At 34.6% G+C, this 13,855-nt stretch overlaps 2 protein-coding genes across 2 annotated transcripts; both read left to right on the forward strand.

Moving 5' to 3' along the window:
• The first annotated feature begins 1,199 nt into the window (after positions 1-1,199).
• LOC117628673 (pectin acetylesterase 8-like) lies at positions 1,200-7,997 on the forward strand. The gene is made up of 13 exons (XM_034361168.1): positions 1,200-1,566; positions 2,550-2,671; positions 2,820-2,902; positions 3,410-3,539; positions 3,721-3,800; positions 3,887-3,973; positions 4,054-4,178; positions 4,273-4,333; positions 4,475-4,528; positions 4,611-4,688; positions 6,904-7,009; positions 7,438-7,583; positions 7,765-7,997. The coding sequence occupies exons 2-13, from the start codon at positions 2,551-2,553 to the stop codon at positions 7,888-7,890; spliced, it is 1,197 nt and encodes a 398-aa protein (XP_034217059.1). The 5' UTR covers positions 1,200-1,566; position 2,550; the 3' UTR covers positions 7,891-7,997.
• Positions 7,998-9,842: 1,845 nt separating this feature from the next.
• LOC117628676 (protein NUCLEAR FUSION DEFECTIVE 6, chloroplastic/mitochondrial-like) lies at positions 9,843-13,229 on the forward strand. Its single transcript, XM_034361172.1, has 3 exons — positions 9,843-10,149; positions 10,652-10,770; positions 12,888-13,229. The coding sequence occupies exons 1-3, from the start codon at positions 9,974-9,976 to the stop codon at positions 12,905-12,907; spliced, it is 315 nt and encodes a 104-aa protein (XP_034217063.1). The 5' UTR covers positions 9,843-9,973; the 3' UTR covers positions 12,908-13,229.
• Positions 13,230-13,855: the final 626 nt, after the last annotated feature.

Below are 13,855 nucleotides of genomic sequence, written 5' to 3' on the forward strand. Positions count from 1 at the left end.
TTTATATAATTTTTTTTATAATAATAATTTATGCCCCTATTTTGAGTATAATAGTGAATCTCCTTTTTTTAATATTTGTTGTACCCGTAATTTTAGGATAGCCGTAGTATCACAATCATACAAGTAGAATGAAGAGATTACGTAGTTCACCCAGGAATTCGGGCTACATCCACTGATTGTTGTATTTGTATATAAGTGTAGAGATTACATTGGGATAGGCTTGAGAGCCTTTACAAATGGGAGATGGGAGAAATCTGGAGGAAAGGGGAGAGAGTTGCCGAAAGCACCCTTCTCTTGGTTAAGTGTCTTTCTTTTTTGGTCCCCATTCGGCAAAAGGAGAGAGTCCCTTTTGTAGGAGAACAACAACCGACTTCTATCCTTGGGCCTGCCGACATGGCAGCCCATTAGAGGCCCACCTAAGTGAGGTCAAACAATGCGTTAACAATACTGAAAAATCAATCCTTTACTTGGAGAATGACATTATTAACAAGGACATGACACAACAAAAGACCTAACAACCCAACATTTTTAATTCTCAACTTTGCATGGCGACCCACATTGGATGTTGCATATTGTTCCTCTCCTTCCCAACATACTTGTCCTGGAATGGTTATCCTTAGACCAATCAGTTGTAAGTTTGAGGATCGCTTTATTATCAAGTGAGCATAATGTGGTCACTAAAACTTCTAAATTTGTGGTAGGTAACTGTAAAAAATGATTTAGTTTTAGAATACCATTAGCTCGACTTTTAGTCTTGAATGTGAAGCCTAAATCCAAAAATTTGAGATTTTGGTCTGTACTATTTCCAATCTTACCACGAAAGAGAGGGAAAACAAAAGAAAGAAGAAAATGTGTTTAGATTTTGAATGTTAGTCGGGGCGGAAAAAATAAAAATCCCAAATTTTGGTAAAGCAAAATATAGTTAAAAATGAACTGACACATAAAAAACTATCATGATTAAAAATTTGATATTTACTTCAGTCGAAGAGTTAGAATAAATATCTAACTTGTCATAAATATATATCATTTTCATCATTTATGTGAGTGGAACTTGAACCTTCTTCAGCAAATAAATACCACTAACCAATGGCTCAGTCCTTGTAATCTTTTGAATTAAAAAAAAATAAAAAAATTGCAACATTATCTTGCGTGCATGAAGTTTCTAGGCATATGCTATCTTGTATTATGCACTGACACTCGTATTCATACACGCGTTCACCGACAAAATTTGTCCTAGTAATTGGTTCTTTGCTTTGCAGCTGTTGCCAATAATGTCGCCTTTTAGCTTTGTCTTCTCCTAATCGCTACAATAAATATAACTCACGGCTCTCGGTAAAGCTAAGCTCTTCGTTCGCGATCACTCACGTTCCAAACTCTCTGTGTATCAAATAGCTTCCCTCACGCTCACCTCACTCATCCCACTTTCCATTTATTTTCCTTCCTGCTATTGCTTTCTCTACCGTTACTCATACCATTAAGAAAGAAACCCAGGTTCACAACTGGGTTTCTCTCTCTTGCATTCTTTCACTCTTTCAGATTTTTGTCTCTCAGCTTCTCTCATTCCAGGTACAGAGTAATAATGCTTTTGGTTTTCATGGTAATCGAAAGAAGCTGTTCTGTTTTACTTTTTTCTTCTTCTTTATTTGGTTTCCAGGGTCGAGCTTTTTATCAAACATTGGTTCAGTTTCTGTTCATTGTGTAATGAAACGTGGTGCTTGAGATTGGATTGGAATGTCTCATACGAGCTGAATGCAGTTTGGGTTTTGGCATAAAAAAACCCATCAAGCTGATTAGACTTAATGGCTAAACAGATATCAATAGTCGCTTTGGCTAGAAAAAGGATTCTGAACTGAAGAACAATAGTTTGCAATTTCAGATCTTTTTTTTTTTTTTTGGGATAGAATTTTCAATCTAAGATTTGGAATTGATGATCTAGTAATGTGCCAGTCTTTTGCTCTGCCTTCTTTTCCTTATGTCTGTATGTTTATATAGTTTCCAAATGGATTTTTTTTCTTCTCTTTCTTTGTGTATATTGATTTTTCAAATTTGGGTTTTCCATCGAATGACTGCATGGATGGTGTTGGTTCAAAATGGAACTGGATTCTGGTTGATTAGCTAACTTTATGCTCTTATTAGTACAGAGTAAAGGTTAAAAAATCCCTCTGTTGCTCTTCCTTTCACATTAAGCAATGTGAAGGGAGAGAAAATTTGTTTGGTGGATTACTTTTTGGCTGGATGTATTGGGGTGCTAGCTATGACAGGAAACTGCTAAGTAAACTAGATTGCCTTGAATTTTAGAAGAAGAAAAAAAAATGATAATACTTGTTTGGTCCTTCAACAATTATATGAATTATGGGGTTATACTTTGTAAGTTAGATACGGATTATTGAATAAAGAGAAGACTTTTTAGTTTTGAGTATTGCATTCTATTAGGAACTTATGGTACTGTTATTTAGGGGAAAACTAAGTCTACCATTAAGCTATGAAACGAATGTTCTGTATACTCTTTTTATTTTATTTTTATATTTATTGCTAAAATTTGTGTGCAGAATGGCCCGTGCAAGATTAGGCCAATGGTTAAGTCTTCTAGTATGTTTACTGATATTGCTGAAAGCAGAAAGCCATCCTGTGGGAATCACTCTTGTTGAGAATGCAGTTGCCAAAGGAGCCGGTGAGAAATATTTGGGGAATTGAATACTTCTCTAAAAAGTTTCCTTGTTCCATTTCACTTTCCTTTCAGTTTTCATTGTTCCAATAACTGTATTTTATTGCTGTTTTTACTTTTCACTCTGTGTTCTAAAATTTGGCATGTTATACAGTTTGTTTGGATGGGAGCGCACCAGCGTACCACTTTGACAAGGGATTTGGTGCAGGAATCAACAATTGGTTGGTTCATGTCGAGGTTTGTCATTTTCCTACCATGTTAAAATGGATTTAAAAGATAGAAAGGATAGCTTTCACCAAAATAAAAAAGATAGAAAGGATAGGGTGGGAATGTTAATCTTAAACCATTTTGTTTTCTCTCAGCTCCACCTTCTAGTCAATGAGAGGGAGCTTAGAATAGATTATTGGAGAAGAGAAATCTGTATATTACATCTGGGCTTATACATTATGGCCTCTGAATGGTATAATATTAGTCAAATATTTTTCTAGAAGGCTGTGAACTTAACCTTTAGTAACTCCCCCTTTTTTGGAGGGCCTATAGAATAGAATAGGCTACAAAATGTGGGGTAGCCCTTTCCCTCCCATATGCCTCTCCTCACTATACTGTTGTCCAGGTCCGGACCTGGGATCTTGAACTAGGGTGTTGGTCATGCCACTAGGGTACCAAGCATTAGCTTAGTAAACTAGTTGTAAAAGACTTTTGCATTAAAGTTTGAGATTTCTTTAATTGATATTTGGTTTTTAGGGAGGAGGATGGTGTAACAGTGTTGAGACTTGCCTTGATCGTAAGAATAATTACCGTGGTTCATCAAACAAAATGGAAAAGTCCATGTCTTTTTCTGGGGTGCTTAGCAACAAGCAAAAGTTTAATCCAGGTTTGGTTTGCCTTCATATCTCAATCTTTGCTTTTTTGAAACTTGAAACAACTCCTAAGAATGACTCAATAGTTGATGAACATACCTATTGTTTTTTAGTTTGAATTTCTTCTTCTTCTTTTGTTTTTTTTTTTTTTGTGGCTAACTATAAAAACTGGACCCTTTTTTATTTTTATGCTAGACTTCTATAACTGGAATAGAATCAAAGTTAGGTACTGTGATGGGTCGTCATTCACTGGTGATGTTGAAGCAGTAAACCCAGTAAGTTAATAAATTTCAATCAGCGACCCATGTTGTACTTTCATAAGAAATTCTGAACCTGGTGTTTATTCTACTAATTTGATCAGGCAACAAATCTTCACTTCAGAGGCGCAAGAGTTTTTCGTGCCATCATTGATGATCTATTAGCAAAAGGAATGAAAAATGCTCAAAGTGTATGTCCCATTCCAGGAACTGTACTTTTGTCATCTTGTCCTCATTTCTGATTGTTTGTTAGTGCTACTTATGATTACAGGCTCTACTCTCTGGTTGTTCAGCTGGTGGATTGGCCTCAATTCTTAATTGTGATAACTTTCGTTCTCTCCTACCTGTGGGTACTAAAGTAAAATGTCTGGCAGATGCTGGTTACTTCATTAATGCGTAAGATGTATTTTATATCGTGTGTCTTGAAGACTTGACCCTATATTATCTTTAATCTATTTCAGAATTCTTAACACCTTGTAATGATTTACAGGAAGACTGTTTCTGGATCTCAACATATTCAAGCCTTTTACAGTGAAGTGGTTGCGCTACATGTATTGCATCTCTGTTCTTTAAGATAATAAAGTGGCCTCTTACTTCTTTCAGGAGAAGAGGGTTCTTCCATTTGTTTGGCCTCCATTCTGTGCAGGTGATAAGTAGTAGCTTCAGATTTTGATTATCTATTGTTTGTGCAGGGTTCGGCAAAGAACTTACCCGCATCCTGCACTTCAAAATTGAGTCCAGGCTTGGTAAGTTTTGATAGTTTTGTATGATTTGCTCCACTCTTTCCTAATTACTTATGATATTTCCTTTTTCATTGTTTTTGTTCAGTGCTTCTTCCCACAAAATGTGGTACCAGTGACCCGGACCCCAATATTTTTGGTAAATGCAGCTTATGATTCATGGCAGGTTAGCTCATTCTTCTAATCCTTGATTTATAGATTAGTACTTTCTAATTTATTGAATCTTGTAGTACTTTTCTTTCTAGTTCTTTCTCTTTTTCTGTTCTGAAAATGATATAGAACATGTGCTGCCATTTCCCTTTTTTTTTTTTTTTTTTTTTTGGTGTGCCTATCAAAAGTATGTGATGCCAACAACTTTTTAATTGTATGCAGGTTGAAATACCTCATATCATCTTTTTGATCAAAATTTTAAATTCCAACAACTTGTTAATGACGTATATGATATATGTCGTCTATCTGTTGCCCGAAATATAAAAACTGAGTAATAGTTTGGTTCATAATAAGTTTTTTCTTTTCGTCCAAATTATATATATTCGTAAGTTATTTTATTTTATCTAGTTTCCTAGAATAAACTCAGATTCTCCCTAACCCAACTTAGCTTTCATCATTCATATTGAGTCTCTTTTTGCTTTCCTTTGTAGGCTCGATAAACAATTTGTCGTTGTTTTGGCTCACTACAGGGGAACTTTGTAAATTGAGCTTAGACCCATAAAATTCATTTTAAATCACATACAACCTTCCTTTAGTTTTCTATTTAAAATACCCAATTTTTTCAAATAATATCTGATGACTAGTAATCTATTTAATGTATTTGTAATTAAAATTCAATATTAAATTTAGGAATTAATGTTGTTTTCCTTTTATGAATTATACGACTAGTAATCTATTTTATTATAGTTTTATGAATAATAGTGTTAATTTTAATTATGTTGAAAAATAATTTGATAATCTATTTATTGTTTGTTTTTTGAAAAACATTTTTTTAAATGAACCTATTTTTTCGCTAAATAATGTACCTATTTTTATTTATTTAAATAATGTACCTTTTTTTTTTTTTCTTTCTCTAAATAAAGCACCTATTACTTGTTTTATGAAAAATAATTTGATCATCTTTTTATTGTTTGTTTTATGAAAACAATTTTTTTAAATGAACTTATTTTCTCTCTCCAAATAATGTACCTATTTTTTTTCTCTAATAATGTACCTAGTAAAACAATTTACCTAGTATAATGAACCTATTTTTTCGCTAAATTTTGTATCTTTTATTTTCTCTAAATAATGTACCTATTTTTTCTCTAATAATATATACCTAGTAAAACAATTTACCTAGTATAATGAAGTTTATTTTTTCTTCTAAATAATGTACCTATTTGTACTTTATAAAAAAATGCGCATAAATTTCAATTACACAACGCACCTATTTTCTATAAATTATTTTGTAACTATTTTTAATTTATGAAAAATGTACGGAAATTTCAATTACAAAGTGACTGACCTTTTTATTTTTTATTTTTTGGGTATATAATATACCTATATTTTTAAGTAAATTTAGGTTTTGCCAATAAAAAAACTTTCCCATATTTTTATACGTATATACTTATATTTATATTTTTCATACGTACATTATTGGATATGTAATTTACATATATATATATATATATATTTTTGGTTTACAATTTTAGGAGGCGATATGTTAGAGGGAATGGCAACCGAAAGAAATGGGGTGATTGATATGCTATTAATAGGGAGTTTTAATTACAATTATGACAGTTAGTGAAATGCTTGGAGTATATCTATATATATAAAGCAAAAAGCAGAGAATGGTGAAACATTCAAAATACCAGAAAATGCCCTTGGTTAATGCAAACATTAAGAATTCAAATTATTAATTAAATGAGGATAATAAGGCAAGGATGGATAAAAACAACTAAATTTAAATTTTTTTAAAAAAAAGCCTCTCGCAGGCGCGGAAGCGCGTGCAGGAAGGCTAGTTATAAATAAAATATGTAGTCTGATGGCAAGGATGTAAAAACATAGGAATATTATGACCTCTTATATCCTACTGGTTATTTAAGTTTGAAATTGGGTTTTACACATAGATTTATAGAATGATGGGTATATGTCTAGGAAATAGAAATTGTAGGGACCTATATTTTCTATCTTATTATTCTAGAATTGTATGAAAATATAAGTAGTTGTAGACTTGTAGTAGGTCACCTGAACTTTGCTATGAGACTCCAAAAGCAACAATTACTAGAAATGTATAAATTTCCAATACAAATGTTGTGTACTCGTTCACATCTTTTCTTTTCCCCCACTTGTACACATTAGGAGAATACGTTAGCGTGCACTTTCTCTGATTCCTTCTTGTATCCATTCAGATAAAGAACATTTTGGCACCGGGTATTGCTGATCCTAAAGGCGCCTGGAAAAAATGCAAGCTTGATATAAAGAACTGCTCACCCAGTCAACTTCAAACCATGCAAGGTGAATATCAAAACCCTCCTTCATACCAGCAAGCAATCCTTCACAGATTGAAGCTGATAGAATCCTTTATAGCCCCCTGTGAAAATTTAAACCAAGATTTGAATTTGGTTAAATCTTTTCTGTCATAGTAAAATTTGATATTTGGAGTTTCTTAGGGTCTCATGCACTGCTGCCTGTTCCCTTTAGTATTTAGATGATAATAAGCAATTTGATGAAAGCATGGAACCAGACAGTTATGTCAACTTATTAGCTAGACATATGAGTTGAAATTGATTGCTATGTTATTGAGTCCTACTTTTTCCAGTGAAGCTTCCTTGTACCTACCAAGGAAAGCTTCTTGTCCAAGAAAGCTTCTTATGTTTTGCATCATTGACATAAACCGGCTGCTGGAAAATTTACTTGGGTTTTTAATATGGAATTTGTTTCAGAATATCGGTTGCAGTTCTTAGGCGCACTTAGTCATGCCAGCAACTCCACAACTCATGGACTGTTCATAGACTCTTGCTATGCCCACTGCCAGATTGGAACACAGGAGACATGGTTGGCAGCCGACTCTCCGGTGTTGAGTAAGACGGTAAGAGTCGTGTAGTCTTCACTTAAATCTCCTCCCTTGTATGATTATTAGAAAATTGACAAAAACTGAGAATAGCTTTCTGTTAATTTTTGTAGTTCTTTGTTTCATTGACTTCTTCTGTTTGAACGAAAATTATTGAGGTGGTTTTAAATTTTATCTACAACCTAAATGTATTCTGCAGACAATTGGGAAGGCAGTTGGAGACTGGTACACCGACCGAACTCCGTTCCAGAAGATAGATTGTGCTTACCCTTGCAATCCTACATGCAAAAACCGCGTGTTTGATTCAGATGAGCAACAAGATTAATTTATCTATGTCAAGGTGCATAATTTGTATGACATATGGACATTTATGTAATGGCCGAGGCCTACTTATTGTTCTAAATAATATTTCACCATCACCTTGTTGCCTTCTCTTAAGAATATTATAACAAGTTGTATCAGGTAAAAATCCAGTGTTTCTCAATTGCTGAAAAACTACTTGTGCAATTCCAACTAAACCATCACCACACAAAGAAACTTAACAATTATATGTATGTTATTACACTTGGCTTACATCCCTCACTCTCCATTTCATCTAAACAACCAAGAAGATCTCTCCACAAGCCTTCTCTACCAAACCCATAAACTAAAGCGGTATAAGAGCACACATTATGTACAATGCCCTTCCTCTTCATATCCCATAATACAATTTTAATCCTTACGACACTATCTTCAATTACAAAGGTCTAAAATCATGATTCCACATCTTCAATTACAGCGTCACGTGTCATTTCTATGATATTTCTATTATTTATTTTAAAAATTTTATAAACAATTAATTAAAAATTAGAAGAATAAGCCGAAAAAAGGTATGCACTTCTTACTACAAAGCCTTCGAATTTTGAGGTGTATAAAATCATAATTCCACACCACATATTTGAGTTTATAGTAATCATTGAATCAAAGAAACAAGAATGTCATATTATAAAACATTCACTAGTGTTTGGGTTCGTTTTGAAATAAATTTGAGTTTTGTTGTCATTTTGAATTTTTCTAGGTCAAAATATGATTTTTGAAATTTTAGGGTGAACAGAATGTCACAAGGAGTCTGTAGGAATTTTCGGTGTATTTTAAAAAAAAATGTATTTATTATGGATTTAAGAAGTTAAATCGTAGAAAATTTCATATTAAATGAAATTACTTGACCCTTAGTATTTTTTATGTGTGTCCATCTATGATGGAGCCACGTGTAATTTCTATTATTTTTTTAAAAAAAAATTCATACAACATTAATGGCATGTTTACTAATTCGTAATTGGATTAGGAGGAATTGAATTGAGGAGGAGTTAGATTGAGGAGAATTAGATTCCGGATTCCTAATGAAGTTGTTTACTAAACCATATGGATTTAAGGGAGTTAGATTCCGGATTCCTATTGAAGTTGTTTACTAAACCATATGGAATTAGGGTAGAAGTGGTGCTAATTACTAAAATGTCATCGTTGTTGAGTTAAGGTAGATGACATATTTGGAATTTTGAAAATTGTGTGAGGATATAATGGGTAAACAACATGAATTCCTAGTGGGTTAATTCTCTAGGAATTAGAATACCACATCCCACTCAAGAATTGAATTCCTCCAAAATTAAGAATTCAATTCCTAATTTTGTGGGGGCCCTACTTACTTTTTAATTCATTGATGTGAAATAAATGCAGGAATCCTCCATAGCTGAATTCAATTCATGATGAGAATTCCAATTGAATTCCTAATTTTGTGGGGGCCTCACTTACTTTTTAATTCCTTGATGTGAAGTAAACGCAGAAATCCTCCATAGCTGAATTCAATTCATGATGAGAATTCCAATTCCTGATTAGTAAACACACCATAATTAAAGAAAGATTTTGGCCCTATAGGAATTGCTACTGTTGATTTTGCTTTCATTACTATGCAGAGAAGGTATATCAATGTTTGAAGCTTCAGCTACAACCCAAGAATCGTAAGAACCAAGCCGGACCGTGTTCAGTGCTAATGGGGTTGTATAATGAGGTATATGTTAAATATACACAATTTGTGATTAGAATCACTTGCAATATGAGGTGTAAACGATTGTAAATTTGCATCACAACCCTAAAATGCAAATTTATATTCCTTACAGGTGGGGCCTATATAAGAAAAAGTGAGAAAATGTGGACAAAAGTGAACAAAATCAATTACACATTTTTAAATTTACATATTTTCTATTGGAACAAAAATCACATTTATAATCCCGATGTGTAAATAAGATGCAAAAGTGACTTCACCCTCGACAATACACCCCCCACTGTGATGCTCTTGTAGAAGCTCCCAACAAAGTATCCGGTCCAGGAAGTAACAAAAAAAGCTGCGAGCTTTCGAAAACAGGAAAATAGAGATGGCGGCTAACTCTACGAGACGAACCCTACAATTTTCTTCATCTTCCGCAAAAACCCTTTTGTGCCGTACACCATCTTCACCTTTCGCCTCCAAAGCTTCTAATCTTATCGAACTTACTGCCGTCAAGCCCACTTCTGCTCCTCGACTCGCTGCTCAGAAGCTCAAGTTATCAAGGTTCGATTTCTTTTTTTGTATCTTTAATTTTGACATACTTTGGAAATTTATCACCCGAGGAATGGAAAAGAGCGCTGTGACTTTGTTTGGCTTCCGAGAAAAGAAAATCTGAATCTTGGGTCTTTTGTGCTTGCTCACGGTTTTTCTTTCTTTCTTTGTAGTTATGTGAAAAATGATAAATGGAACTTGCTCCAACTGATCATAATCCTTGCATTAAGCTGATTGAGTTCAGCCTCTTTGTTTCCTTGAATTCCAAAGCTTGAATTTTGTTCAACATTTCATTTACTTGTGATAATTGCACAAGTTCACAGCTCAGTTCATTATGACAATGCCTCTATCTCAGTTCTATTTTGTTCATATATATATATATATATAGTTTTTTCTGTTTTATTTTATTGATCATATGATTGTGATAGTAGTTCCAAATGCTTGAGAGCATTATTAGGAAGACTGCTGACTGCTGAATTTGTTACTAAACTTACTATGATTTGGCCAAGCATAGATTTCCAGTGGAGTTGGCGGGTGTGCAGTCATTGATCCCATTGCATAGTGCTACTGCTTCTGCCTTGTTCACTTCGCTCCTATCTTTGCACAATAACAGCTGGGGATGCCTATCAGAAGGTACTCTTCAGAGTTTACCTTTGTTTTCATACAGTGGCTATGTCTGTGGCTTATGACATTAAATATTGTTGCACAATATCATTCGAGAATCCATAGCATACCCCTCTTCCATGATCTTTGGTTAATGATATTTTCTGTGGAAACAACGTGAATGGGGTAGTTTATTACCAAGCTGAATGTTTGTCACCAACCATTAGGGCTGTACAGGATCCAAACCAATCTTCCAAAACTGACCAATCCAATCCAATCCAATTTTATTGGTTTCGATAATATTGGCAAATTGGATTGGATCCAAAAAAATGAAAAACTGATTGAATTGGTTTGGTTAGCGGATCAAGAGTTTGAAATCCAATTCAAACCGAACACATTGGATCGGATTGTAAAATCTCCAATCCAATAAAAAATTGGATTGGATTGGATTGGATTGATAAAAATTCATTGGTTTCGAACCGATGTACACCCTTACCAACCATCATGCTATGAATGGAAAGGCTTTTTATTTATTTTATTTTTATTGCAGAAGAGGGTGTACCTATGAGACACTTGTTTCTCTTTTTACATGTTTTTCAAGTGAGATGAGTTGGACCTATAATTTGGAGAGTAATGAGAGAGGTGGGGCCTGTTAATTTCATTGAAGCTACCAAGCTATGACATCATCTTTTACTTAGTATCCATCTACTAAATAGGTAACTTAAGTAATAGAATTTCCTATATCAGATATGGATGGCTAAGATACATTGTGAGTTTGTCAGATTTTTTTTGTTCTTCCTTTTTTTAATGGACCAGTTGCATCTCATTCATATTGGATCTAAAGGAGGTGAGAGATGTTATCACTTATTTATTTTTTTGGGGGTGAAAAAATGGGGCCATGCCCAAAAGAAAACACTAAACTACGGCTCGAGGCCTATAGAGACCACGCAGGTCATCAACAACAAAGGACCTAATACTCTTGGGAGGCATTTGAAAGGTGCAGAGACCCAAATCAAGGCAAGAGCCCAAGTTAGCAAGTCTATCAGGCACCATATTGCATTCACAATAGACATGATAAATAGAGCAGCCCCAACATTTTTTGATGTAGTCCTGGCAGCCCCATAACAAGGTAGCAAGAGGGTGGAGGGCATCTGCAGTTTTATTGAGAAGATGCACTGCAATGGCTGAGTCAGATTCCAACACAACATCACTGCAGCCCATATCCCAAGCAGATTTGAGACCATCGTGGATACGCAATAACTCAGCATCTAATACTTGACCATAATGAATATTAGCAGCAAACCCTTTAATCCACATCCCAGAGCTTGATCTAAGAACAGCACCAGCAGCAATGCAACCAGTCTCCCCATTTTGGCAACCATCAGTATTAATTTTGGTCACTCCTGCAGCAGGGTACTGCCAGGATAGAGTGGCTAGGAAGCGGATGGGTTTATGAGCAAAATCAGTGTTGGCATGTTGCCAATCTGCAGCAGCCAAAAGAATTATGACTGGGATTGGGAGGAAAGACAAACCCAGGATAAAAAATCTTCTTGTTCCTCCATTTCCAAAGGAACCAGCATGTTATCGCTTAATTTAACTACCTAGATGAGACCAGAAGATTAACACCATTTCTCGCACCAGAAAGCATCTGTCATGTGTGTTCAAATTCTTAGATTTCTGTAAATCTCTCTAATAGAGAAGGAAAATTAATTCTTTAGTGCAGTGGGCTCAACCAAATGCCTTATGTTGAAAAATTGCTGCACCAAGAAATATCGAAGAATGCAGTGTTCTTAGAATTCTTCACAGATATTCAGGTGACATGGGGGAGGAAGATAGAGAAATATCCGGAGGTTGTTATGTTATGTTTAGGTAGAAAGACATGCCAATTGATTTAATCCATGTAATTGTTTTTTTCTTCTTCGTATCCACAGTGTTAGAATTTCCTTCATGAAAACTCCTTGCAACTTTTTCTTTTCCAGTGGTTCATTCTCTCATATTGTCCCATTAATAACTGGGTTTGTTACTGATGGGTGATTGCAAACAGAGATCGTTGTCGATAATATTACCTCACTGAGGCTTGTCAAATCACGACTCTATCCTCTAGGTTCCCTTCAATGTCTCACCTTGTACATTGTACCTGTATGCAGGTTTTGCAACTCCTCTATAGCATGGCCAGTGAGCTGCTGTTTCTAGGTGCAAGTGCGATCATGAATAGCGGATTTTGTTTCTTTTGCAGGTTTCTGATTGCATTTGAACTTTATTGTAACCTCAAAAGGTAGATGATCGTTTCATTGTTTCTCAAGGTTTTCCAGACTAGTTATGATAACCGGAAATTCAGCATATCCCTGGTTAGAAATTTTGCACATGAGATCGCGACCATCGTGGTATAAACTCTGGAGTTAGCTCAATAGTGGTTTTGAGACAATTGGGAAATCGGGTTTGATGCTTATTGGTTTCATCGGCAATAAAATTTGCAGTACGTTATTGTATCTTGAGGAACAAAACCTCCAAATTTTTGTACCACATTATTGCATGCTTTATAGGATGCAATTTTCGCAGCAAAAAAGAAGACTAATGCCAAGAAACATAAAAGGATTCTTGATCAACCAGGAAAGGGTTGTTTTGAACACTATTTCAACGCCAAGAAATTTGAATCGCATGACACGAGCAAGTCGTGATGGTTTTCATTTTGGCGCTGACAATTTTTATTATTTTATTTATTGAATTTTTCTTATCCGCCAATAATTCAGGACCATCAACAACTATGACATAATCTTTTACTTAATATTTTTTTGGGCATTATCACTATCCTTATTTGTATATACGATTTTGTGCATCATCAATACGAAAACTTCCAATAAAATGCACAAGTGCACTCATGCTTGGTTTCCTGTTATTAGTGCTTAGCTTTGATTACAAGCATAAGATCAAAATACATAATAACTATAGAATTCAGTTTCTTCATACAAAATTTATCGGGGTGATTTTATTGGCACCCCAAAATTTGCTCTTTGCACCCCACATTCTCTTTACACCCTACCAAATTTTACTAAAATTTAAAATTACTCACTACACCCTATTTTTCTTCCTAAATTGTCCTCATAAACCCCATTCC

Source organism: Prunus dulcis, chromosome 5, assembly GCF_902201215.1.
Source record: "Prunus dulcis chromosome 5, ALMONDv2, whole genome shotgun sequence".
NCBI lineage: Eukaryota > Viridiplantae > Streptophyta > Magnoliopsida > Rosales > Rosaceae > Prunus > Prunus dulcis.

What these genes read in the sequence shown, in the direction of transcription:
- LOC117628673 (XM_034361168.1), top strand. Translation starts at nt 2,551, where the DNA reads ATGGCCCGTGCAAGATTAGGCCAATGGTTAAGTCTTCTAGTATGTTTA. An exon ending in CAAGCAAAAGTTTAATCCAG is followed by an intron (nt 3,540 to 3,720) that starts GTTTGGTTTGCC and finishes TTTTTATGCTAG; the next exon opens with ACTTCTATAACTGGAATAGA. An exon ending in CTCCGGTGTTGAGTAAGACG is followed by an intron (nt 7,584 to 7,764) that starts GTAAGAGTCGTG and finishes TGTATTCTGCAG; the next exon opens with ACAATTGGGAAGGCAGTTGG.
- LOC117628676 (XM_034361172.1), top strand. Translation starts at nt 9,974, where the DNA reads ATGGCGGCTAACTCTACGAGACGAACCCTACAATTTTCTTCATCTTCC. An exon ending in CAGAAGCTCAAGTTATCAAG is followed by an intron (nt 10,150 to 10,651) that starts GTTCGATTTCTT and finishes GGCCAAGCATAG; the next exon opens with ATTTCCAGTGGAGTTGGCGG. An exon ending in CTGGGGATGCCTATCAGAAG is followed by an intron (nt 10,771 to 12,887) that starts GTACTCTTCAGA and finishes ACCTGTATGCAG; the next exon opens with GTTTTGCAACTCCTCTATAG.